This window comes from Ptiloglossa arizonensis, chromosome 12 (genome assembly GCF_051014685.1).
Source record: "Ptiloglossa arizonensis isolate GNS036 chromosome 12, iyPtiAriz1_principal, whole genome shotgun sequence".
Lineage (NCBI taxonomy): Eukaryota > Metazoa > Arthropoda > Insecta > Hymenoptera > Colletidae > Ptiloglossa > Ptiloglossa arizonensis.
Window position 1 is genome coordinate 4,112,422 of NC_135059.1, and position 27,952 is coordinate 4,140,373.

Genomic DNA, 27,952 nt, shown 5'->3' on the forward strand with positions numbered 1-27,952 from the left:
ACGAAACCCTTTAAAAGCTTCTAGAGGAATCCACACGTAGTGTTCCACCATTTTTATACCGTTCTTCTCGTATCGCGCCTTTGAGATTAATCATTGTACGCCGATGCGAACCGATTCGGAGTAATCGGACACAACGAGATAAATAACGTCCAAACAGCCCTTGATACAGCTTACGTATCTTTTCGTACGAACCTCCATTCTGCGACTGTGCTCTTCTTTGTTATCAAACAATATGAAATCTTTAAGTCAAGTCCAAGAGTTACCCACAAGTGCGAAAATCCCTGTCGGTTTATTGTAATAAAACCTCGGTAACGTGCCAAGGGATTGCTAGGTGTTCTTTCCAATCTTGCCTCCTGAATAAGAATACGTTGAAAATATTGCTACGTTAACGCGTTAACTATTCGAAACACGATTGTCGAACGTACGAAATGAGGAAAAGTAAAACGGATCGATCTGATATTTAATTACGAGTATCGATCATATCTTTTCGCTCGTTATTGCTCGAAGAGTCGAGCCATTAACGGCGCTCGATATAAAATAAGGAAAATAATTTCATTGAAAAAGAAAATTTTCTGATCGCGAAAGAAGAAAACTAAAACCGTATTAAGGGAGTTCGTCGAGCAGTTTTCTAGCATCTGCTGGTGCAATTGCTAGCATCGTTCCTTTGAAACCGTTTCGTTGGTCGTTTCTCGTAACATTTATGGCAAAATTTTCCGAGTTTTCTCTACAATCTCCCACTGTTTCTCCGTTCATTTACAATTTGCGATGTAACGCTCGAGTCGACGACATCGCGTGGCACGAACAAACAAAACGAACAGAACGGGCTCTACGCTTAACGCTTCAACCCTTTGTGGACGCGCGACTGCATATATGCACGGACAACACACTTTTACCATCTAGGGACGTGCGTGGGAAAGAAATTTCGTGTAACGTCACGGATCAACGAGCATCCATTGATTTAATGCCTATATAACAGTTGGTCAAATTCAAATGAAGTGTATACATTGGAGAGAGTAATTTTAAATTCTAAGAGTAACCTTAGTCCCTGTTCGACGTTCGTGCGCCGAAACGTCCGTGAAAGTGTTCAATGAAATAAAGTAATCGAATGGATGAGTCGAAGGACGGTACGAGTGCAAAGAGCGCGTTTCAAGATATTTGAGAAAGCAGAATGGCACTTACAGGATACTTCTTTTTCCAGTATATAATCCAAGATACATGAATAGACATTTACGTACTTAAGTTTATACAGTATTATTTAAAAATTAGTAATTTGAAACTGGTACCGTTCTTCGACTCGTGTTCGATCGATTCTCGAGCCACGGATCGGATCGACGCGCGTGCGCGCAACATCGATTCTCCGTGTCGGGAAATTCGAAAGAAGACACGGTCGTTCGTGATCATGCTCCGGGCGCATAGCGCACACGGAAGTGGAACGTAAATCGTTTCACGGTTCGAAGAGGATCGAACGTTGCTCGACGTTGCAACCGTGGACGGAAGAGAGGAACACGAGAAACGAAAGAGAGAAACCTCTTGTTAGTGGCTCGTGGATGAATCGGTTAGACAAGCCGTAGATATTTATCCGAGATATTTGGTCGTTGGCCGATCCACGGGAGGGAGGGAGGGTGGGAGGGAGTAGGGCTATCTACCTCCGAATCGAGCCCATATGCTCGGAGGAGTGATTGATTCTCGTCGGGCGCGACGAATGCGGTGGTCAAGCGGTCGGACTCGGATCCAAAGTTGGACCCGACGAGCACCTGGTTACGGCTGGCCGGTTAGGTTCTCAGGCTAGACCCAACGGAACACGCTATCGTTTGTCACGGTACCAGCCGGCATGACTAAGAGCGTCGCGGTTATGATGGAAGACGTCGAATAAGGCGAGTTTCGACGACGCGTTGAAAAAACAATCTCGCGGCCGAGCGTATAATCGATCGGCTCACGATTTCAACGAACGTTTCTCGTACGTGGATTTCGTTTCTCTGTAACGTACGTTCTTCTTCGCGATTCACCAGTACGCGACGAACCGTTCAACACGACACGATTGTCGATCTTTTTTCATTTTCGATGCAATTTCTTTCGTTACGCGAACGATACAATTTCAAAATGGAACATCGTAAATTTTCAAGGTCAGTTTCAATTTCCTTACGAAAAAAAAACCCTGTACAATTATCGTTGTTTCTTGCTCGAGACGAATCCGACCAGCTGAGAAACAATCGTTAATTTTTTCAATCGGTAAAAAAAGTTTGTACGTGAAAGCTCGAATCTCGAAAATTCGTACTAGAAATCGAACATCGTTGCTTCGTAGGGTCTTTCGAAATCGTATCGTTCGCGGTAAAAACGAACGTCGATTCGTTCGCTGATTGCGAAGAATATTGAGGGTCGAGTTAGGTGGTCCAATCTGTGTGCACAACCGTAAATAAAACGTCAAAACGGGAATGCAGTTTGCCGTGCGCACAATTATCTTATCGCGTTCGATGCATACGTATGTGTACACACAGAGATGTACGTATACACACGGGTACACGATGGTGTCTCGGACGGTTCTTGACCACCGTTGAATTTACATTGCATCCGTCACGGCGCACTTATGGTCGGAGCGAGTCGCTCGACTCGCCCAGAAGCGTCCGACTCTTTGACTCTTTCTCTCTTCGTCTCTTTTCGTTGTTTGCTTCCCTCCCTGTTACATGCGTCCTAAGGATGACTAATTACATGGAAACACCGAAGCACCTGGTTCCTTCCAGTTCCCCTAGCGAACGGACTGACAGGGATTCCAAGAGCGAACGCTTGGCCCGATGTGTTAGTCATACCGCTGCGAAACAAAAGATTTCGACGACGATTCTCGCGTGTTTGCTCGAAACTGTCCCCCGTGGAGCCTGGTCTACAGTCGATGACTCTCGAAAGCACCGGGTGTATCCCACGTTTCCTGGGATCCATTCCCGACCGCCTATCCATCATCCTGAATAAACATAAGAAAGCTCGATTAAAGCCGAGACAACCGAGCGAGCGCTTCGGTCTCCTCGTCGCGTGATCGGAAAATTTCGCGGGACGAAAGTTTCGCGAAATAAATGAATTTGCCGAAGTGTCGTTGCAGCGGGACCGAAGAAACATCCACGTTACTCTCTTATGGATACAAGATCAACTTTGTCGCGATAGTTGTCCGTAACGGTCGACGATGGATAATATAATCGGCGTTTGCGAATTATTCCCCGGCACTACTGGTTACCAGGACTCGAAAGCTGCCCGGCATTATCCATGACAAAAATCTCTTCAATACGGACTCGTTTGGTCCGTCGGCGGCAGTTATCTCCTGCACGGCCGGCTTCTATTTATATTTTACGTTCGTTAGTCGATCAGGGGCATACGATTAAGGCGGAAAGTATCCGTGTGCGCGTACGAACGCACGAACGCACGCACGCTCGAGCCGATTTAGATTCCGCTTCGAGTCGTTCGAACGTGTTCTCTCTCTCTCTCTCTCTTGCTCTCTGTCGCGCGTGCACGCCGCGATTTCTCTTTGCGCGCCAAGACGACGGTACACGATCGATAAGACTTTTTAGGTTCTCGATTAGGCGCGTTTCGACGAAACGTGTTCGACGGATGTGTCTCGAATGGACAATTATTCATCGGCCTCGGAGAACTGCGCCGTGTACGATGCGTTGGCGGGTAAATAGGGGACCGGTTCGGCGGTTCGAGAATTTCCAGAAAGCTTCCGAGTTGCGCGCAATCGAACAGATTTATCCGCCATTATCGTACGCGATTCGTATTTTTCGAAAAACGGAGCCCGCTACTCGAAACACGCGGCAGTACCGTAACACACACGAAAACACGCGGCAATACCGTAAAAGCGGAGATTGTTCGCGATGTAGATGATCATTTTTCCGCGTCAGAATTCATAAGAGTGGAAGTTCCTTTACGTTGTAACTTCGGGAAGAAAAATTTCGTTACGCTGGAAATCTACGATAGAACTTTTCTTACGATTCTCGAAGTGAAAGTTTGTTTCTCTTTTAAAATTTTTCCACGCTACGATTACTTTTACCCTGGAATATTTTTACGCTACAATTTATTACGCTGCAATAATTCCACGCGACGATTGTCTCTGTACGTACCCAACTCGTTTGTCCCGACACCAGCAAGAGGATGCAAAACGCCCCGTTGAACTCGTCGATCTTGTGTCGCACCACGTACGGGGAATCCCTCGTTACTCCACGCTGCCGATCGTGTACGGATTGGTCTTCAAGAACCTGAAAGATCGACGGATCTCAGCGGTGACACCGTACAATTCGGAAATTCGTGCATCACCCGAAGCAGTTTATGCGGTTCAAAAATACGTACGTCACCTCGATAAAAGAGACACCGGTCGAAGCGGGGATCCGCGCGCGTTGCCTCTTATCACGCGGTTGTCCCTTATCCTAATTCGCCTCTATTTTCCCTGGCCTTCGAAGCGAGCGTCCCGATAAAGGTCGGAGGGGTCTCCGGCGATTCGGGCTCGCGTTATCCTCGTGACAAGGCAACGTCTTTACACACGCCGGATAGAAACGCGCCCACATTAAGGACGGACCGTGTGAAACACGAAGAAATCGGGAAAGGAACGCGACCCACACCACGAAACCGCCTTCTCTCCGTTGTGACACTCGAAATACAAGCTCGAAGGCGAGATAAAGAAGGAGGAAAGGAAGCGACAACGAACCACGAAAGGTGCTCGCGAGTGCCGGATACCCACGGGACATTCCCGAACTCGAAAACCCACTTAACCGTTCGTGGGGTGGGGGAGCGCCGAAGATTAGAGGGTAGACCCCCGGTGGGCCTTCGGGGCTGCGCTATCTGTTTCGACGGATCCCTCGAAAGAGCTGGCCCCGATAAGGGGGCAGTTGCGCGAGGCTTTCAGTCCGCCGCGACAAACCGGCCAGACGACGAGCGAACCCTCTGAAATCGGCCACCGTACGGAAAACGAACGAACCAACCAACTGGATTGAAAAAAAAGAAGACGCAAGAGCGATCTTTCGACGGTTCGATCGGACGGGGGCAGATATTTTGAGAAACTTTTTCGCTTTTGGAAATAATCGAAACGTTTTCTTTCTTTTTTTAAGGTTCTCGTTCGAACGGGGTAAGTATCTTTGGTACATCTCGTGTAAAAATCTTTGGAAATCGACGACGTACCAAGAGACGTTCGAACGTGCTTCGTACTAAGTGCTAGATCGTTATACTCGTTGTTTCGAGTATTTTTTTTTAATACACCGGCGACCTCCAAAGTTCATTTTTCAAGAATTTCTGCTCACGAACAGCAGAGAGAGCAGCTTTGGAATTTACTCGAACCGTTTCGTAACTCTTTGTACGCGTTTCTCGATGTATAGAAAATACACGCGGAAAGTTTGAAATCGATCCAGTTTCCAATTTTCGCGAACGAAAGTGGAATCTTAAGGAATCCCTTGGTTCGTGCTTCGAAGGTGAAAGCTTCGAGTCGGTTTCTTCGTAACTGTCGAGACGTAGGAATTACGAGTCGGGAACGGGCCGAGTCGAAACACTGTTAGGGTACCCGTTCCGGAGTGTGGGTGTACATATTGTTCTTGGCGCGTTTCTTGCGGTAGGTTCTTACGAATCGATTGTTTATCGAGCGAGAACCGTCGACAGCGAAGCGAGACACGTCGCACGCGCCGTGCTTATCGGATCGGTGTTGTGAGAACTTCTCGCGCGAGAGTTGTATTAATATCGGCAATATTTCAAGCTCGTGCGACAACGGGCCGGATAATCTCGGTTCAACGACGTCTCGCGATCCCGATTTTCGACGACGACGGTTAAGCTACTCGATCGACACCAGTAAGAGCGTCGACGACCGTTGGGAGACAGTTGCAGTTTGTAACCTCGTGAACGGTGATTGTTAACGGGTCGCCGAGTTAATATTAGCACAAGGTTTTTCCTCGCGCCGCGCTGTACGAGCGCGCGTTGTCCAAACGACTTCGGCAAGTGGACAACACCACGAAGCGAAAATATGTCGGTTAATAAAGGGTCGTCGAGACGATACCTACGTTCGTGTACGTTACCGCCACCACGGGCAAGATTTCCTGGCACTCGACGCCCTTTATTTCAACCGTAGGAACGGATTCGAAACTTTTGCTTCGATCGTGAATTTAAAAACGCCGGTGTCGCACGAATCGATTCACTCGGGGAAAACCCCTCGCTCGGTACGGTATGCCGGGCCATGCCAGCGAGCAATGCCAAGCAATTACAATTACGAACTTACATATCGATGGTTGCTTTCTTAACAAAGAATCAAAACAAAATGGAAAAACATTCTTGGCGGGGTATCAAGAAACGTGGCGAAAATATAAGAATGTTTATCGATCGCGCGCGACGGGGACCGAACGTCGTCGCCGCGCTTTCGGAAAAACAAACAAAACGAACGATTAAAAATTACTTATTTATAAGCGCCCGGTGAACACACATATGTATATATATATATATATATACACGCGCGTGTATACGTACAGAAAGTCGAAAACATTTCTGGCGGTACGTCAAAAAAACTCGCACGCCGAGATCTCTGTACGCGGACGCGTTTGGCATCGTAAAACCCGCGTTTTATTAGAAGCGTCTCGCCGGCGTTGTTTTTCCGTCGCGGTGCGCAAAAGCAAGACGTTGTAAAAAGTCGTTGCGCGTGATCCGGCACCTTCCTTGGGGAAAGACGTACGCGAGTTTCGCCGGCGGGAGGATACTTATACGGTTCGAGGTGATGATAAAAATTCACAAACCTTGTAATAACGTAGCAGGCTGCTAGGACCGATATCAGAGCTGCGATCGCCAAAACGAGAGCCGCGACGTGGAGCGGCTTAACGCGATTCTGAAGAAGCTGATCCGACGATTCCCGACCCCCGGCGATCGGCCCTGGATCGGGCTGGATCGATCCCATTACGTCTCGATGCGACGATATCCCATTGAACGTCGACCCTTGGTGAACAGAATATTTTACGTGAAATCTATCGAGCTTGCTCCGACAATTCTGTTTGCTCTTCTCTACGGGAATTGTTGAACGAATTATCCTCGAATACCAGTTCCGCGCCGCGACGCTTCTAGACACCGTGGTTTCGATCCCATTGAACGAGACTCGTGAACCAATACCGAATATTTTACCCGAAATCCTTCGAACGGTTCTCTGGTAAATTTATTCTCTTTTTTGAAGAGTGTATAAGTGTCACTCAGTGACGTTTTAACGTCTGGAACGTCATTGATTCGTTTAATCGCTAACTATGGAATATTACTTGAAAGCAATCGTTCTTCGAACGGTCTACCAACAATTTTACATTCTCTTCTGTTCCCGAATACTTGAAAAAAACCGATATCGTCAATTCAGCGACGTAGTGCTTCGTAGGTATCGATGTTTTCACGTTTACGATCTCACCAATCCGAAGGTCACGAAGTGTACAATTTTTCTCGAAATCCATCGTCCTGAGAACGGTTCTCTGGTAATTCTGTTTTTCATTTCGGACGCGAATCGTTGGAAAATTACTATCGAGTGCGCGGGTTCCGCGTCGCGGCGCTCATAGATGATGCACCGAGGCTGTAATCCAATTGATCCGGGGATCACGAACTGTAAAGTGTCCACCACTACCAGAGGGTTCGATTCGAAATAATCAATCCTTTCGTTGTACTCGAATCGTCCAGGGAGATCCTGGACTCCAATCTTCAACGATTGCAAGTGTGTTTACTGTTAAGGAATTTTTGCCGCTGGAATTTAACGCAATTTCACCGGGGATACGACCCGGAACTGGAAAACTACCGACGAATGTCATTGCAATTAACCTTGACGAACAATTTCGACATTAACGCGTTCGTTATCGTCGTTCGGTTGTTAAACCGTCTGTCCGCGGACCCATCAACGAACGATACCTAATTCATTTCTACGCGAACAATTACTTGTCTCTTTTTACGACTTGTATGCACTTTGCAACAATTACTGATCGCTTTTCGACTCGTATACGTTTGACGCCTGTTTAAATGCACGTCGTCTACTCGAGCGTTGTATATTATTTTTTCCGTGAACGACGATGGTTAACCATTCATACAAATATACATTTATTGTACTAAAATTGTATGCAGAATGTAGCGATTATTGATTTAAAAACAACCGTGAACTTGCACGTCGTATGCAGGGTCTCTGTCCATCGATTCGATCGAGAAACGTTTCGTGTAAAATGTAAACGTGCATCGCATTCGAGGGACCGATCGAAAATCTTTTTAATTTTTCCGTGTTTTCGGAGATATCAAGGCGACCTTGAGTAGATTTTTTTTTTTGGGTCGACTCAACGTTACCTTATTATTGGTAATTTTGTATTTGACTTTTTATCGACCAAAAACACAGTACTGAAAAAAATATCGTTTAAAAAGGCGGAAAGTCACCTTGACGTCTCTGAAAAATACATGATTCGAGAAATTGGAAAGGCGTTCCCCTCGAATATAATGTAGTTCGTAAGAAATGTTTTTCGATCGAATCGATCGATGACAAGATATGCCGGATAGCAGTACTTATCGACTCGGTTTGTGTATGTGGCGTGTGGCAGCGAACGTGTTAAATTATTCTGGAATTTCGGATCTTGAAAATAGAATTGCTCGATAGCCGTTAAAGCTGTCCGAGTACACAGAACGTTCGAGTAGCCGAGGAAAGATGGAGGAACGGTTCGAGGAGCGTAGATCAACTCGAAGACAACGATCGAGAACTCGGCTGTGTCGAATATTTCGAGTGATCGGAGAGCTTCGATCGTTGTACGGTAACCATCGCTTTTACGTTGCTAATTTCTCCTCGCGTGTAAGAAACGCAGTTCTCGTGAGCGAGAACGATTTTTAACGAAAACGAAATCGAACTTTGCTGAAAATAAAAATACTCGCCATTACATCTTTAAACGAGTCGTGAACGTTTCCTTCGATGAAAATGAACGACTATTTTTAATTACATCTAACCGAAGGAATGTAAAAAAAATTTCCAATTGTACCATAACGTTTCGATTTAGCGCGGCTCGATATAAATTTCGATCGATACGATTCACAAACTATCAAATGTAAATGAAAAATAATCTTCGATAAAGGATTTCATTGAGACAAGATCATCGACATTTTCGGAAACTAAAAAAAGAAAGATCGTAAAACATACTAATGGAAGTAACACGGAGGATCGTCGATTCAAAAATAGCGAAATTGTTTCACCGACGAGTGAAAAAGATCGGAGAGAATATTTTCATTTTCGCGATTCTTATTACAAGCGACTCTCAATGTTTCCGATAGAAAAATTAATCTCGATTCGCGCAACTTTTATCCGTATCGAATCGTGGATTAGGTGTACCGTTGGAATTGTTTGCGAAAAACTTCCAATAACGCGTAATTAAAACTAGTTCAAACGAGTTCGCGTGTAGATTCACTTTCATCGTAGGAAGCTCGTCGATTCGTATATCCCGCGAAGACGCGACGAGAACTATCGAGATATAGGTAATTCGAGGCTCGCTCTGTGTTGTTCCGTCTCACTCGCTCTCGTCGTATCCTACTTACTCTCTTCGTCTCTACGTGCGAGCCTTGCTCACTAAGATAGACGAAAACGAGACGAACGTTTGAAAAAGGATCGATCCTTGCTCGATCGTACGGAATCTAGCACGGTAAGCGAGTGGTTACCGTGTATTGTGTTTCCTTGTCGCGGTGGGTCCGAGAGGGACTCGTTTACCGGCATAATTGACGATGGGTTCCACAGGATCGGGCCTTTCTTTGTCGTGGATCCACGCGGACATGTTGACACGGTGATCGGCGTTACAGTAGTCGTGGCTGTCGCAACACTTCAATCTGGGCCAGGGCATACGGATCCAGGCGGTCGACGATCGGTCCACGTTGTCGGTTGACTTCGACCTCGTGACCCAGGACTTTGTCTCGCACAACAATGGTGTAGCACCCCTGAACAGCGGCAACGCGCAACACGCCGATAAAATGGGCCCCCACTCGATAAAGTTCCGTGACCCCGGCGATAGTCGGGATTTAAATAACCGTTTCGCGCGATTTACGGCCGCGAGAGATTTCAATATTCCCCGCGTCGTGTACACGCGTATCGTGCGCCTCGCTACGCCTCGAAGCAAATCGATCGCTTCGACGACGATATACGAGAATATCGGAGGGAATTGGACCGAAAGGGGGTCACTGCGAGATGCTACGCGAGTATCTCCTCGGAACGCGTGAGCTCTTTTTTTTTTCTCGCTACTCGTAATCTGGTGAACGATATTACGTTATCGTCGGGCGGCGATGCGCGAATGATTCGATCGAGTATCGCGTTGGAAAAAGAAAAAAAAGAACTCGTCAAAGAACGGTTGTTTCGACATTCCGTTTCGGTGTCGGCTGAAAGGAATTCGCGAAAACCTTACGGAGTCAATTATCCCGTCAAGGTTATCCGCGTTTGCCGTTGGAGCGTTCGTGAATTTATAGGCGGTACGTCAATCGCCGGGGCCCGGCGAATTAAATCGTTTTCGAGGCGAGTCGGTGCTACTCGGAATTTATTGTCCAATAACGGGGGAAGGTTAGAGGTCGGAGAGTTACTTTTTAAGAGACAGTGTTTACCGGTATCGTGCGCCGTTCAAATTCTCCTCGAAACGCGGTTTTAGTTTTCCTCCTTTTCCCGAATAAAATTAGGAAGGAACTTTATTCGCGAGGACAATCGCATTGCAATCATTTCTCTTCCCTTTTCTTATTTTTAAAATAATTTTCAGACGTGTATTCTGAAGGTATAGATCACGAGTTTGTTACGAAGAGGATAATAGAGGGTGTTTTGTAACAAGCGGGAAACATCTCGGGGACGCGATTCGGTGCTTAACGCTAGAACTACCAAAGGAGTCAATTAGAATTGTTTCAAATTTCTTTTTAAAATTACGTAATTATTAACGGTGTCTTTGTGCGGAATATTCGATTCTGACTTCGAAGATACCTGTGTGATCCGATACAAATATGAATACATTGTAATTTGGTAAAATACCATTGGTAATTTTAGCGTTACAATGACAAAATTTCGTATCGACGTGTACGTTCTGTTTTATCTTGTTTATCGTCGTCGAGCGAGTTTCGTGTTGCGATGATTTTTCCAAAGGACAAATTCGATGCTGTGAAATTGATTAAATGTTTCATTTTCGAGGAATACTTGAAATTCATTCATCCCCAACTGCAACAAGATTGGAGGAATACAAGGTACTGAAAAGATTGCAACATCGATGGGTAAGATCTACTGCGAAAATGATTAGGAAACAATTGAAACGCAAAATTTTCTGTATCTCGCGAACAAAGTCAAACAGGATGTACGTATTGTAGAAAGTTGAAAAGATGTCGTCTAGCACGAGTTGGAAATCAGATTGGATCGAACAGGATACACGTACTATACGTACCGTAGGGAAGGTCGAACAAAAAGTATGTACGTACTATCGAAAGCTGGGAAGATGTCACTTGACAAAAATTGCAACTCTTTTCGAACGAAAAGTATGTATATACTATCGAGAGCTGGAAAGATGTCACTTGACAAAAATTGCAACTCTTTTCGAATGAGAAGTATATACGTACTATCGAGAGCTGGGAAGATGTCACTTGACAAAAATTGCAACTCGTGTCTAACAAAAAGTATATACCTACTGTCGAGAGTTGCAAAGATGTCACTTGACAAAAATTGCAACTCGTGTCTAACAAAAAGTATATACCTACTGTCGAGAGTTGCAAAGATGTCACTTGACAAAATTTGCAACTCGTGTCGAAGGAAAAATATATACCTACTGTCGAGTGTTGCGAAGATGTCACTTGACAAAAATTGCAACTCGTGTCGAAGGAAAAGTATATACCTACTGTCGAGAGTTGCGAAGATGTCACTTGACAAAAGTTGCAACTCTTTTCGAACGAAAAGTATGTACGTACTATCGAGAACTGGGAAGATGTCACTTGACAAAAATTGCAACTCTTTTCGAACGAAAAGTATGTATATACTATCGAGAGCTGGAAAGATGTCACTTGACAAAAATTGCAACTCTTTTCCAACGAAAAGTATGTATGTACTATCGAGAACTGGGAAGATGTCACTTGACAAAAATTGCAACTCTTTTCGAACGAGAAGTATATACGTACTATCGAAAGCTGGGAAGATGTCACTTGACAAAAATTGCTCCACACTGTCCACGTTCCCCTTACCTTTCTTACCACGTGTCCCTAAATCCAGACATCTTTCCAGCCCCCGTAGAACATCGATACGAATTTCTCCGAATCTCAAACGCTGATTCCTAACGTACACCGTGTATATCGATTCGATGGTATACGAACTCTGTGCATCCTCTGCTCGTGGCGTTCTCCCCGAACTCCTGATCCCCGGTCAGGATCAGTTCCGTGTAACAGGAGAATTTCGTCCTGCAGGTGTCCACTCCGGCTTCCTTGCAGGCCTTGCTGGTGCACGCGCATCTCCTTCCTGCGAATACACGTATCGACGAGATATTTCCGGCTGTTGTTGGTACGCGAGTAGATTTATTTCGCGTGTTCGCGCGCGTGCCGATGTTCGTCGTGCTCGTATTCGCGTCGCGTCGCGTCGCGTCGCGTCTCGTCGCTCTTTCCGCGTCGATATTACCAGTTTACCGAGATCCCGCGATATCGCGTGTGCCGGTAGAAACGCGCGTCGTCGCGGTGGGAAAAAAAGAAGAAAAAAAAAAGAAAGAAAGAAAAAAAAGGAAAATCGATCCGCGTACATCGTTTTGCGCTACGGGGAGTCCACTTACCCTCGACTCGTTCGATACTCGTCGATAGAAGAACCAGAATCGTCAGCAGGAAATGTATGCAGATCGGGAGGGACTCGCTGCGCGATCGGTCGCAACGCATGCCGGAGATTCAACGGAAACGAGCACTCCGTGTATCGCGAGCCTCTTCGATAACGAAGAGAGGAGAGGACCGCTTCGCGTGGAATCACTTAACTCGACGACGAAGAAGATTCGAGGACAATTTCATCGATCGTGGAAACCGACGGCGTGGTCTGGTGTCCGCTATACGCGGGAGAGACACTCGAAAACGCGCGCGGACAGAAATACGCGTATCATCGTCTCGAAAGACCGGTACCGAACTTTGGAGACGATCTCGATGGAAACGCAAACGATCGTCCGGCACTCGCGATCATCGACCGAGGATTTATTCGATTTAACGTGTCGTTAGCGTAGCAAGAAGAGAAAAAGAGCCAGGCATCGTGATCGATATTTTTCCGTGTAAATTTTCCCATCAATCGATCCAGGCTCTCTGATAACGATGATCGTCGATAATAAAAAGGAACGAAGATCGTGTCCGTTCGTCGCTTGGAAATATCTCGGAGCTCGAGACGTTGAACGGATTCCAAGGGGGGCGACCGTGTCTACCGAGGAAGTCGCTCGTAAGCCAATCGAAATCGAACACAGAATCACGGCGCCGAGTCGCGGCGACTGACAGCGACCGACGTCGCGAAAACACGCCGTGTTATCGGCGTAAAGGACTATTTGAAAATGTTCGAAGGAAGCTCCGAAGAAGAAACTGTTACCCGCGTGGGCTCCTCTAATTTTAGTACCTCCCACTGGAAGAGGAACGCGTCCTATTTCTCTTGCTCCTCGGCTACGCTCGCCGGTTCGCTTCTCTTTCTCTCTCTCTCTCTGTTTCTCTCTGGGTGTGTCTCTTTCTCTCTCTCCTGGTCTCTTTGCCTCTTTCTTCGTTCTCGTACAACCTCACGAATTTACTTCTATATCTATTTTAATTCCGTCATCGGTGACATTAGTTCGGTCCGCATAGCTTTGTCGCGCGGCCGACGCATAATGGGTTCCCCTCCTCTACTTCGAGGGGATTTCTTTTTCGGAGCCGATCGTCCTCGTTCCCCGTCGTGATGCAACAACGAATCGGTAACATTGAAGGAAATTTCGTATCGACGTACCCTCTCGATCGTCCCGCGACATCTCGCGAATATTTGAAACTTGGAGACGAGTATTTGGAACTTGACCCCCTTGCCGAGGGTAACGAGTTTCTTTGCGAATTGCAGTGTAATTTCCACGGATTTTGGTCCATTTTCTTCGAGAACGTCACGGCTGTTTGGAAGAAAAATCTTTCACGTTTATCTTGTACGGTGCAATACGAAATCGATGAAACAAACGCGATATTGTGTCGAAAGAAAAGTGGTACCGTAAAAAAAATATATATGTATATATATATCGATCTTGATTGAAGAAGAATGTAATGAAAGAATGTAATTGAAAAATTGAAAAGAATAATCAATTGCAATTTAAATACGCACCCTATGGATTTTGGACCATCGATGAAACTCGAAGCATCGTTTCTCTGGAAAATGAACGAGAGAACTGTTCCTTCGGGGATTTGACGATCGAACATCGAAAGTAGCAAGCACGATCGATGAACATTTCTCAAACTTTTAACTCTGAACGTGCCTCGCAGATTCCTCGTTCGTGTTCCTCGATATTTTTGACGACACGTATTTCGTATTTTTACCGATTGCAAAGTCACGCGTAAACAACCGCGATCGTATATATGCAAACGAATATAACAACCGACTATAAAGTATCGTTCGACGTAGGAATTTTTAAAATCGATATCCTCGGAAATGGAGTCTCGCGTGGATGAATTTGTATTCAAATTTTCAACGTGTACGTGCACGATCACGTCCAATGGATATTGCAAAATACTTTGAGAAATATATTACGAAGAATCGTAAGTTACGATCAACGATTAAACACTATTTTCTATGCTAATAGTTTTCGAAATACAAGTACGATAACCATCGGTGTGTCGTCTGGTACTGAAATATTAAAACATCGACAATCCACGAGATATAGTACACGGTGAAAGTATTTAAATGCGCGCGTTAACAAAGTGACGTGAAACGAAATCTTTGAATTTAAGGATTATTTGCACACCTTGGCCAATTATACACCCGACAGTTTTTTTCGCTAGGAAAATGGAAACGAAATTTCAACTCATTTTAATTTCTGTATCGTTACAGCCCTCTACGAAACATTGTCTTCTTAAGCAGGAAACTTATCGAATATTTTATAGCTAATTTAATCGTATCGATAGAATTGTCAAAGTCTGTACACTGTACAGACTTCTGTACTACTTTAATTTTTTCAGTGTAGAGTAAGTCTGTACTACTTTAATCTGTACACTGAAAAAATCTTTTCAGAAGAAGAACTTTTTTTTCCTTCCATCCACACCTTTGGACGTAATTTACTTTTCGTACTCGCAAACTGATTACTTTTCTATAGTAACGTACGATGATACGTAAAGTACCAGTGCGAATAAACAAAATTAGAAACGAACGCTGATCGGTGCAAAAAGGATTTTTATCGTTTCGTCTACCATCACGGTTATTCCGAGTTCTCTGTCGGCGGGCAACGAAGAAATTACGTTTCTCTCGTGTATCGGGAGAATACAACGACGGGAAAAAATGACGTAAAAATCAAGGAGAGTGCTGGCCGTACACTGGCATTCTTTCCGCGTCGAAAGCACGTCGTCTTTCTCGTTACTTTAGGAATTAGAATCGCGAGGTCGCTCGCTAACTCGAAAACTTTCCCGCCGATTTTCGCGTAATTCTTTTCCTGTCATTGTACTCATTCGACGTACGAGCCTCTCGTAGAAACCTGATCGATCAACTCCGACAAAATTACAAAGTTACATGGGACAAAATGTAAAAAAAAATGACCACGTTAAGTATTGGTTTTTTAAAATCGATCTAAAGTCGAGAAATTGATGAAAAGTGCAGCCGATCAATTTCCATCGGTTTTTTAAAGCTTTGTACGAGATTATCCTTTCTTTGTCCACTGTTAAAAAATTTTGCTCCTACGATAAAAATCCTTTCGTACTGGCAACCAAATTTTCTTCGCGAAAAATAGTGCCAATGCACGGCTAACTATTATCCTCGTTAATTTACTATTGAATCGTGTCGTAAGGACACGATAACGTCGATGGTGACCTTACGCGCGAAATAGTTGCAAACACGGAGAAAGGAAGTCGAAACGCGGACCTAGTCGACTTTAGGGACGCGTAGCCCTTATCAAAGGGACTAATTATTGCTTTTGTCTTCCCTGTTCTCCGTTCGTCGGTTTCTCTCGGTCGGTTTTTACGTTTTCTCGCCACGAGTCGGCATAATTCACGCCAAGCCCCACCCCGTGTACGCAATTTATTCGCACTTTCGTCGGTTCCACGCGGTCGTTTTGCTCTTGGTCCGTGAGCCTCTTAAAGCCGGCCGATTTATTGGAACAACAGCACCGGGATCCGTGTATGCGTTTACGCGATCACGGAGACGACTTCCAGATGAGGGAACGAGCCTTTGAACACGGCCAATCGCGCTACCACCTCGCGTCACAATCTACGATCGAACTCTCTTTCCTTTCGATATTAATTTCATCGTTGCGAAAGTTCCTTGAAACAATATCACGGAACAATTCACTTTATCGTGACTTTTCACCGAAAATTGATCGCGATTTTTTCCCATAGCGATCGTATCCGTTTTGCCCGATAAGTTGCACCGATTTCGCGATTTGTCCACATTTCGCAAAATGTCCACGATTTTTTCCCTCTATTTAAACTTGTCGCGCTGGAACTGTATTTTCGAAAAGTTTCCACCCGTGGCACGTACGAATGCACGTTACTCGCCGAGTGGAAAAATATTTTTACGTTATTTTAGGCGGCCTTCCCCGGAGCAATATTTTCTCGTAGGCGGTACGACGATACGAATTTTGTCCTCGGTGGATCGCGAACCAAACGAAAATATTCTTATTTACGAAGAAATACGTTCGTTGTTCGTTCGCGTGGGACTTTTTCTTTTTTTTTTTTTCAAGAATTGTTTCCTCGTTTCTCGTTTGAAAACTATTTTTGTTTCACACCTCGAAGAATTATGCAACCGCTGAGAAAAAAACGCGAACGGACGAACGATGTAATTGGAAATATTCCCGCCAAGAAATTATCTTCGTAATACGATATCGTACCAGCGTAAATATTTCACCTATGATCGTACATTATATTCTTCGAAGGAACAAATCTTTGCGACTAGATACGCAAAAGGGTACGAATGTAATTGTAAAGAAGAGTAGAGGATTGTAAATCTCGTTCTCGATGCGCGAAAATACGAAGATGAGCGAGCGATCGAGTTTCACCTACCTGTCCGTGAAGTTGACACGGCTTGGTGCCGAGACTGTGACAATGTCTCGAGAAACGCAGCACACAGTCGCGCTTAACGATCGATAAACACGTACACTTGTACGAGGATGTTTTATTCGTCGATTCGTGCGTTTTATTAGACCGTACCTACTTCTTCTTCTCCCTATCGTCGAGCTTTCGACGAATTCCAGCCACTTTTATTTTCGAGAGGCCCTCGCGGAATATCCTCTAAATTCGACCGATTTATTGGAACAATAACGTCTAGACTGCTGCACGGACGTTCGTATCTCTCGGTGATGTACAATGGCACGGAAAAGTATTTGCACGCTGTATTATAAGGAAATTTCTCTTACCTGTAATACTGATTCTAATGAAAGTTTGTGTGCACGTGGAGAATAATAGTGCATATATAGAGAAATTTGTTTGTCCATAGAAAATTTCTTTAGGAAGGTGAAATCAAGACTAAAGTGTTTTAATGTACTTCCTATTTTTTTCATGCAATTTTCTCGGAACTTTTTGCAACAGAATGACAGAGCACTAAGAGCTGAACATTTTTTGTATAAAAAGTTTTGCACTATTTCACGCTATTACGAAGTTGCATTTGAAAAATTTTCTTACAAAAAAAGTTCAGTTTTTAGTGCTGTATCGTTCAACAGTGAAAAACTCCAAAAGAACTGTATTAAAAAAATTGAAGAAATGCTGAATTTTTGGCTCTTAATTTTATCCTCTCGAGAAGATTTTTTGTCGACGAAAAAAATGATGTCGTATGCAGTCCAGGATGCTTTACATGCACACAAACTTACATTTAAATCAGTGATATGTAGGTTAAGGGAATTTCCTCGCATTGTAGCGTATAAATACTTTTTTCATCCACTGTATTTCGGACTGTCCAGATGTAACCAATCTTTGACGGGGCCGGCTTCTCGCTAACAGCCAGCAAAACGAGAAATTGGCATCGCGGGGATAAAATATACGTATACACTTGGAGATCGCGTAGAAACAAAGGTACTTTCTTAAATTAATGCGTTGTACCCCCAATAATCATGAAAGATAAAAATAAAAATAACGAGATCGAATTGGAATCCACGATGTTGATTTCGATACCGTGTCTTTGTGTTCGTTTCGTTGTTCTCGAATCGAAGAGTGGAACTCTCTTCGACTAAAAAAAGTCTAGAAATAGTTCACAGCATCGATAATGTTTCTAAAATTATTTTTCTTACCCCCTATCGCTAAAAATCGTTCATCTTTACCTTCGATTCGTTTGACTCTCGATACATAGTTTTTTCGCGAGTTGCAAACGATATCGAAAAGAACGATTCAAAATAAGTAACTATCGACTGGGAAAGGAATTAAAACCAACAAAAATATATCGTACGATAGAAACTGCGGTCGACGTATTTTAAGATTCGGTTATCACGAAATAGAATATAAGAGATAAAAGCGTTGCTTCGAAAGAAAACGATAAATCGAAATTACTCGGAGCAACAACGATCGTTTCGAAAAATCAGCATACAACCCTCGATACCTCCAATCTCGATACACCTCTCGCGCAATGCTCGGTTTCGTCTCGGAGAAAAGTCGAGGAATCGGTACAGATGCGTGGTTAGAAAATCTATTTGCCGAGAAATACGCTACAAACGAGATATCTATCGTTGTAAAAAAAAAAAAGAATTGTACTTTGGAGAAGTCGATTCGACGATTCGTTTCCATCTCGAAAACGGCAGATCTTTCTACTTTCGATTTCACGTGTTGCCAAGTGACTGTCCCCTCACAGTACTTCTGTACACAATGCAACGAACAAGGTTCGCACGCGTGTATCGAGAGGTTCCACCGTAACCCCTTTTTACTCCGATGAGCGCAACGAAACGTTCTGAACCGGGTTCGGGCTCTCGACGAGGATCCTCGAGAAGAAGAGCGGTGCTCGATGCAAAAAAGCAAGAAAGAAAGAAAAAGGGAGGGGGAAAGAAAAAAAAAAGGAAAAAGAATCCGTTCCCCTTGCCCGAGCATAGTTCGCGATCAGGCGACGTTCGAACGTCTCAATCGCGAGACACTGGCATCTCCGTAGGGGCGGGACGATGGAGTTTAATTCCCCGGTTAGTTTCCTGTCCATGCAACATTAAGCAGAACCCCACTGGTTGCACATTTCTTTATCGTCGTTGGTCGAGTGACAGTAAAAGCCGGGCCGGGTTATCGGAACGACACTTCGTTACACTCGAACGAGGTCGGTCCCGGCGCGCTGCTCTTGCTCCCTTGCCGCTTCTTATTGCACAAGCGGATCGAGTGTCCGCCGTAAAAAGATTTACAGGGAGCACAAGGATTTCTTTCACGTCGTTTAATTTATTGAAATGTATCGCGTACGCGGATCGAGCGCGAACGACGACGAGGAGGAGAGCTGGTCCTCCATAAGCGTCCCGACGACGTTTACGTCGCTTTTCCTTTCCTTCCCTCGAAATTTGCACTTTCCTGATCGCGCGTTACGGGGATCACTACTCCCCTAACGGCGTAATTAAGCTTTAATTGGATCAACGACGCAATCGTGAGAACTGGAGTTTCTCAGGTGTAAATCTCCGGAGGCCTGCTATTTATTAATGGAGCGTCTCGCATCGGCGCGCGTCCTACCGTGGGATTCGAGGGAAATAAACAGAGATAGGGCTCCGTGCGTATCGTTCAACGTAACACACCTGAATGTCTTTTATTTGCCAGAGTTGTTCACCGTCACGGCCAGTACGGTCGAATCTTAACGGTAACGGGACGGTTGGGTTTCTGTTTTTTTTTCTTTTTTTCTTTTTTTCTTCTTCTCTCTTTCGCAACCTATGAAATTAATTTCAAACACACTCGTGCGAGACGTTAAATCGCGAGTCGTGTCGTTGTTTCGGGTGCATATTAACGAAGCTATGGTTTTTCGTAGGACAACCGGTTGACGGATACGTTGATCTAACGCACACCTATTTACATTTTCTCGCTCAATTCTACCGTTTTGGTCGTTAAACGTAGAACGTTATATCGTTTATTCAAATTTCTTCGCTTTTATCGCGCGAAACAAGAATCTCACATTTCCGTAATCACATTTTCGTATTCGTTCGAAATGAATTGACACGATCACAGCCAAACGATTATTGCTCGTTGGGAGAACATTGGACGGCGATTGTGTAAGCATGCGTGAACTATGGATGCCGGTTCTCGTTGAAAAAATCGATTCTGCGAATCGGTATAGTTGCGAGGTTAGAAAATCGATTTGCCGAGAAACACGCTACAAACGAGATATCTATCGTTGTAAAAAAAAAAAAAGAAATTGTACTTTGGAGAAGTCTATTCGAGACTCGTTTATACACAGGATCGGAATTTCTTACGGTTGCTTCGACGTAGAACGAATGATCATTCAAAAGAAATTTTCTGAATTTGAGAAAGAAAATTCTGTTTCTGTTCACGACGAAAAAAATTAATTCGCCATCGAATTGGCCAGCGAATGATCCGTCTACCGGTGCGAAAAAATCTATTCTAGTTCGGTATCTTTCGTGCAAAATACGTTTCAAGCATCGATCGTTGCGTTCCAAAACGGATTGGCCAGTCACGCAAATTCCTGGTGGAAAGAACGCCGGTTGGACATTTTTCCTCTCGTGTATCGAGAGGACGATACACGGAGAAAAAATTACGCGAAGATCAACGGGAAAATTGCCGAATTGCTTGTAATTCTTTTGACGTTACAAAAGAAACGTAACAATAACGACAAACACGTGCTTTCTCCGACGGAGAAGGTGCCGATGAACAATTAAAGAACACTTTCCTCGATTTTCGTCTCATTTTTCCGTCTCGGTGTACAACTGAGAAAAAATGGCGCGAAAATCAACGAGAAAAATTGTCAAATTTCCGCGCGAATCAAAAGAAACTTAACAATAACGGCAAATACGTGCTTTCTCTAACGAAGGTGTCGATGAACAATCAAAGAACACTTTCCTCGATTTTCGTCTCATTTTTCCGTCTCGGTGTACAACTGAGAAAAAATGGCGCGAAAATCAACGAGAAAAATTTTCAAATTTCCGCGCGAATCGCTACGTGCGATCGCAATTATCTCGACGTTGCCCAAAGAGAGTAACAATAACGACGTGGTACTTTCTCCGCGTAGAGAATATAGACAATTATTTTCGAAAATCGGTGCGTTCGGGACCGTGATCGTGAGCGAATGGTATCGCGTCTTTATCGTCGGTGTAAGCGCTTGCGCGTATCCCATCCGAGCACGCTCGGCAACCGCCCAAGTTCCTCTCGATTCCTCTCTTCCACGAAGATTACACCGCGATTAAGAGCTATCGCGAGATCGATCTCGAGATGGGGAAGCCGACTTAGGGAGCAAACGGGACGGAAAGGGAAGACGAGGAGTTTGGGAGATAAGAGGACGAGAGCCAGGATCCGAGGGAGATGCGCGAAAAGATAGAAAAAAAGGAAAAAGAAAGGGTGGTAAGGGGGAGAACGAAGGGAAGCGCGCGTCGCCTTGGGTTCGCATTCGCCCGATTGTCCTTTTTAATTAGCTCCCAATCTCTTCGTACCCGGTCAAGTACGTCGAGCGTGTCTTCTTAATTGTTAATGGGAGTTACGCCCATTCGAGTCCTCGAGAAGAAACGAGTTTCGATCTGGCTGCTCCCCTCCGCCACATACCGAGACCGTATGAGTAGCAGAAACCTCTTCGGCGTGTAAACTTCTAAACGGTCGAGCGATGTTTCGAAAGCATCGACGCGGCTCAAATCGATTCGATTCGAACCCTTCGATGGTAAACGACTTCGATGCAGCATTCTCGCGTATCTTGCACACGTGTACACTCGTACAATCGTAAGCGTTCATGGCGCGCGATCGAAGGGTTGACAACGCGAATCGTTGTTCCTCGTTTCGACTGGATATGGTACAGTTCGACGACTTGGAGAAGGTCCTTGCGAGGGAGAACGGAGAGGACGAATTCTGCCGGGTCTGGCGTCATTCGGCGAGATATACCACGATCTCGATAATCGAGACATTTCTCGGGCAATTGTTTCTTCGGGCAATGATAAATTATTCTTCGTGTCGAATGGTACGTACTCCTGTCAACGTTCGAAGAAACCACTGTCGAGGAATTGGAATATTCGGAGAAATTAAATTCGTTGCGTCGGGACGAAAAATTTGTTCTCGGACGATAAAAAAAAAAAGAAACTATTATCGTGGATGAAACATCGCCTAATGACATCCGGCTTGCGCTCGACGGTCCTTCCGGCGATCGAAAGATAGGAACTTTAATTTTTCGTGCCCGGCCACCGGTATTTCTCGGCGTTCGGTTCTCTGGTATCGCCGTCAGATGTTATAAATTAAAATAAAGAAAAAAGAAAACTAAGGGAGAACCGAAAACGAGTTTCCAAGACTCGACACCGGAACAACGCGAAGAATATCGAGAGAGGGACGAAAAAATCGAGCGGTCGCGCGACGAGGGTTTATCGTCTCTCCCCTCCATCCGGGGATCTTCTCCGGTTCGTCGAGCTGTACGATCTCGTATCGTCCACCGTGCACCCATGTCGCGCAAGTCTTCCCTTGGACGTCACCCATGCTGCGAAAGTCTTTCCTTCGACGTCACCCATGCAGCGAAAGTCTTCCCTTGGACGTCACCCATGCCGTGAAAGTCTTCCCTTCGACGTCACCCATGCCACGAAAGTCTTCCTTTCTACGTCACCCATGCCCCAAAAGTCTTCTCTTCGACGTCACCCATGCCCCAAAAGTCTTCTCTTCGATGTCACCCATGCCGTGAAAGTTTTCCCTTGGACGTCACCCATACCGTGAAAGTCTTTCCTTCGACGTCACTCGTGCCCCAAAAGTTTTCCCTTCGACGTCACCCATGCCGTGAAAGTCTTCCCTTGGACGTCATCCATACCGCGAAAGTCTTCTCTTCGACGTCACCCATGCCCCAAAAGTCTTCTCTTCGACATCACCCATGCCCCAAAAGTCTTCCCTTCGACGTCACCAATACCGTGAAAGTCTTCCCTTGGACGTCACCCTCGTTGGGGAACGTCGAGATCGCGTTAGGTGCTCGACGCGAACGAGGGACGAACCGAGGTCACGGTGACCACGCGCTGTCGTATAAGAAACTGAAACGTCGTTCCTCCGCTACGGGGATCTCGTTCGATCTTGGTTCGTTTCGCGCATCGGGGAACGTCGAATCGCGTTACATTCGTCGCCGCGGAAGCTCGCGTCGTCACGGTTGCGCGGCACAGCTCCCTCGTACAAGGATCGCGATCCATCGTGAGCGGCCTCTGTGTCAAAGCGATCGTTCCGCGAGGGTACGAACGGCGTCCGTAATCTCGGCTGAAATCGTTTCTCATTTGTCCAGAATGTTGACCACGATCGAGAGAACTAGAGGGAGGGAGGGAGGGAGAGACAGAGGAGGGGACGTTGGTGCCGCCACCGGTTATTACGTCCGTGTAGGCAACGTGTAAAAACGGACTCGTTTATCGTAAACGTTCGTTCCCCGCCGCGTAACGACGACGGCCACGATGATGCGTTCCAACCGATCACCGAGCGACACGCCGTACCTTAAAAACTCTGCGCGCGTTAACCGTGGAAAATGCCGAACGATGATCCTCCTGTGGCTCTCCCGTAGCGTCTGGCGTCCTATCGTCGCCGTAATTGGTCCGCTAAAACGAAACGACTTCACGCAACGACGGGTGCTGCAATATAAATCAATGCACGGGACAACGTTATTATTGCTCGTAATTACACGAATCGTTCGGTGCTCGTCATTCCGGCGATTAATCGAATCTCGAAAGGATTAAGAAATGCCATTCCCCCCCGGGTGCTTTTTGCTCGTACGGATTCGTTCGCTCGTTGGAAGTGTTTCCTTTATTTTTGTCTTCTTTCTTTCTTTTTTTTTCTTCTTCTTCTTCTTGCTTTTATCGCAACCGGTCGGACACGAGTCGCGTACACGAACCGTAACGTCCTCGCTAAATCATACGCGATTACGCGATTACGCGACACGGGACGCGGGGCAACATCGAACCGGACGAACCCACGGTATCGAATAAACGTGGTACTCACTCAGGTGACTGACGGCCGGCTGGGAGGCGATCACGAACATTTTTCGATGCGACGGGAAAAATTCCGAAGTCGGTATTATACTTATCAGTATCTCGTTCCCATTGGTTCTCGGCGGTGCGACGCGGCGGTGATCGTTCCGTCTGTCGGTGTGCGCGTTGTGCCTTAATGGTACACCTTGAATATTATGTCTGCAATTACTGACTATGTAGCTGCTCACCTGCGTTTCGAAAAGGAATCAAAACGATCCTTGAAAAGAAAAAAGAATCGACGTTGCGCGCGACGAGTACGACGAGCAAGCGCGCGCGCGGGCGCGGGTCAAAAACCTCGAAGAGACGAGAAACGTGAAAACTTGCTCGCGACAGGGCGCAATCGGGTCCGGGGGACCACTTACCGAAGATACGATAAATACAGCGAGTAAAGCAATGCCCAGCCAAAAGTACCAGGCTTCCCAAAAATGTCGTGGCGGCCGTCTTTGTATCAGTAGGCAACACTGGGAATTGCAACAACAGTACAAACAATACTTGTCCGGTGTGCACGCGTACGGTTTGATCGTATCGATGTCCCCGGTCCCGTTCTCGTTCACCAGATCCGAGTTACACTCGTAGTAGAAACGCGCCATGATCACAACTCGTGCATGATCGCGGCTGCTCGCGTCCTTCTGGCAAATTTCGTTGAATACGGCTCACCAAGCGAGTCAACGGGACGACAACAACGACAACAAAGACGACGAAGCACGGATCGATGAAGCCGCCGCATCGAGTCGCGAACAATCTAAAAAAAAAATCTTGTTATTTTCAGAACTCGTAGCGCCGCCCGGCGCCGCTTAATTTACCACATCGGACACCTGTTCCCCTTACTTACCCGATTAACGACACGCGATCAACGCGCGCAACGCAACATCCTCTGGTACGGTTCGCGCGCGTTTCGTTTCTTCATAATTGTTTATCGTCTCCTTGTAATTTCTGCAAGGTTGCTCATGCGAACAAAGTACCGACGCGTCGGTGTCGCTCGAGGACAACTGTTTCGCCGCTCGTATGTCCGCGCGCGGCGTAATCGCCGACAACTGGGCGACAGGACAGCCTCGAAATAATCGATAACGCGAGCTTCGCATGTCCTTATTCGCTATGCGGCGGCCACCCGGATCGATGCAACGAACGACCGAGTTCGAAAGTCTTCGAGTGGGGAAAAACCACTCGCCAATTCACCGTGAATTTTCCATCTTTGAACTTCCTCCCCATGGGGTAAGATCGATTCTCGTATCTCCCGCGGGTGTTGCGACGAAACGTATCCTCTTGCCCCCCAATGATTTGCGTGACCGTGAGACCGTGCTTTATTGACAATCTTTTCCTTTTTTTTTATGAAATATACACGTTCGTTGTACAGTATGTAAAACCTTCGCGTCGGGTCGAAATATCGAAGATGGTGAAAAAGATGATGAATATTCTTAAATTACGTTTACAAACGTCGAAGTACACAGACGGAGAGAATGTAATTTTAATATTGATTGGAATCGTGGGGGGGTGGAGGTGGCGGTGGTCCTCTTGGCGGGAATGGCGGTCGAAATTGCGGCGGTGGAGGTGGCGGCGGCGGCGGTCCTCCCTGGGACACGGGAGGGGGCGGTGGATGTCTCCAACCAGGTGGTGGACGCGGTGGTGGTGGTTGAAATTGTCCAAATTGGGGTGGCGGTGCACCGGTGGAGGATGGTGGCGGAGGCGGTGGGAATTGACCTTGAGGCGGGCCACCGACGCTCCAGTGAGGCGGCGGTGCCATCATCCTGGGTGTTCCTTGCGATTGGGACGATGGAACTGGCATAGGTGGTAACGGGGGTGGCATTCCGGGTGGTAGAGGTGGATGAGCCGCCATTGACATCGGTGGCAAAGGAGGCGGAGGAATGCTCGACGGAGGGAAACCGCTCGATGGGGGCGGTGGAACGGGAGGCGGTGGAGGGTGACCCATCGGAGGACCAGGCGTTGACGGTGGCGGTGGGGGCGGTACCACCATTCCGTGATGCATTACGTGATGTTGAGGATGATGAGACGGTTGATGAGACGCTGCGTTCGAATTCGGCATCGGAGGTGGCGCCAATGGAGGAGCATCGGCGAACAATTGATGAGGTCTGTCCGCTTGACTCAATGGATTCTGAGCGGCCAACAATCTTTCCGCAGCACTTCCGTGCCTCTCTCCTTTAGCGTCGCGTTTAAAAGCGTACGACACCGAGATAGGTCTGTTGCATAGATACTGACCGTTCATTGCTTCTATGCTTGCATCGGACGCGTCGAACGAGGCAAAGTTTATGAATGCGAAACCTTTCGAGTTTCCCGTCTCGGGATCTCTCATTATCTGAAACACGAATGCGTTTCAACGAGTTCAATGCGAGTTCTGCTTGAAGAATTTGTATCGCCAATTGTTGGGGTACGTTACCTTTGGTGTTTGAAGAATTACCCCAAACGCGCTGAAAGTATCGTACAATAATTTTTCATCCACTTCCGGATCGAGATTTCCAATGAAGATATTAGCTCCCACGTCGAGATTCTTTTGATGAGCGCTCGCTTTGTTCACTCTTATAGGTTTTCCGTACAGTTTTATCATATTCATTATTTTAATAGCATAGTCCGCGTCTTCCTCTCCCATGAATTCGACGAATCCGTAGCCCTGATGCATTTGAGTCACCCTGTCTTTGGGCATATGGACGTTGACTAAAAAAAAGTTGATCGATACGTTTTAGTGCAATGTTTAAAAGTAATCGACATTTTCGTCACATTAATTACGTACCCACTGGTCCGGATTGTACAAACAGTTCCCACATAAGGGATTCTGTAACTTTGTCGTCCAGACCGCCGACGTATATCGTAGCATCTAAAATAATTGTATGTTATATTTAAATTATCAAAAATTGATAATTTTTTTGACGAATATGTCTAAATATTTAGACCAAACACTAGAACTGTTCGTTCTTAGTGTTTATGCACACATAACCTAATAGAACTTAATATTCTACAGTTTGCGAGAAAGCAGAAACATCGGAGTAATTACTCTCTCGTGTAATGCGTGTAAATTGTGCTTATTAGAATCGTATAATGTACATTAACAGTATAAACTCACCCTGATTACGTTCTGCAATGGGACCGGCCGCCATAATTACCATTTAATTTACCAGCTACTGACATATACGTTTGTACATTGTGTTCCAAACATGTGTCCAATTCTTGTCGTTTAAGGGGAATATGGCATTCCAAATGCATCTCTTTTCTATCCACAAGTTTCTGCTTGTCGTACGTATAACACGCTAGATGGTGTTATATAAATTGTATAATTAAAGTAGGCTCGTACGCTAGGTGTGCATGCATATCTAGTGACTTTATTCACAATAGGTTATTCAATGAATAGATTACTATTTATAAAATACGTATCTTTGCATTTTAATACATTTGTGTATACCATTTAAGTTATATATTGTTCATATGTATCAGAATTCATTTTCAAAATAATGCGATACGTAATTTATAGAAATTTATTTGTCGCAACGATAACCTAGTATAAAATTGAGATATCGTGAAACTATTGCCAGTTCCTATTTTGTAACACTCACCGCATCTAGATTACGCGTATTGGAATTCAGTCTCAATAATGCATATTTAATATATAGTAATTTTATTCTTAGATTGGTAATCTATTTACAAAAATGAACAGTGTAGCCATCTAACGATAACATGCGGTAGTAAAAATAACACCTCTAACGTCAAAATGCCCAAGTTTG

At 45.5% G+C, this 27,952-nt stretch overlaps 3 protein-coding genes across 3 annotated transcripts; all 3 read right to left on the reverse strand.

Moving 5' to 3' along the window:
* Positions 1–2,773: 2,773 nt before the first annotated feature.
* On the reverse strand, positions 2,774–13,615 carry LOC143153218 (uncharacterized). The gene is made up of 6 exons (XM_076324174.1): positions 12,750–13,615; positions 12,304–12,445; positions 9,695–9,918; positions 6,741–6,936; positions 4,101–4,235; positions 2,774–2,953 (listed from the first exon to the last, which is right to left on the reverse strand). Exons 1-5 carry the CDS (start codon positions 12,847–12,849, stop codon positions 4,193–4,195), a joined length of 705 nt encoding a protein of 234 aa, XP_076180289.1. The 5' UTR covers positions 12,850–13,615; the 3' UTR covers positions 2,774–2,953; positions 4,101–4,192.
* Positions 13,616–19,575: 5,960 nt separating this feature from the next.
* Positions 19,576–25,388, reverse strand: LOC143153219 (uncharacterized). The gene is made up of 4 exons (XM_076324175.1): positions 25,057–25,388; positions 24,587–24,966; positions 24,196–24,412; positions 19,576–23,828 (listed from the first exon to the last, which is right to left on the reverse strand). The coding sequence occupies exons 2-4, from the start codon at positions 24,812–24,814 to the stop codon at positions 23,812–23,814; spliced, it is 462 nt and encodes a 153-aa protein (XP_076180290.1). The 5' UTR covers positions 24,815–24,966; positions 25,057–25,388; the 3' UTR covers positions 19,576–23,811.
* A 119-nt stretch (positions 25,389–25,507) lies between these two features.
* Positions 25,508–27,610, reverse strand: Spx (Spliceosomal protein on the X). Its single transcript, XM_076324173.1, has 4 exons — positions 27,298–27,610; positions 26,968–27,051; positions 26,617–26,891; positions 25,508–26,535 (listed from the first exon to the last, which is right to left on the reverse strand). Exons 1-4 carry the CDS (start codon positions 27,338–27,340, stop codon positions 25,690–25,692), a joined length of 1,248 nt encoding a protein of 415 aa, XP_076180288.1. The 5' UTR covers positions 27,341–27,610; the 3' UTR covers positions 25,508–25,689.
* Positions 27,611–27,952: the final 342 nt, after the last annotated feature.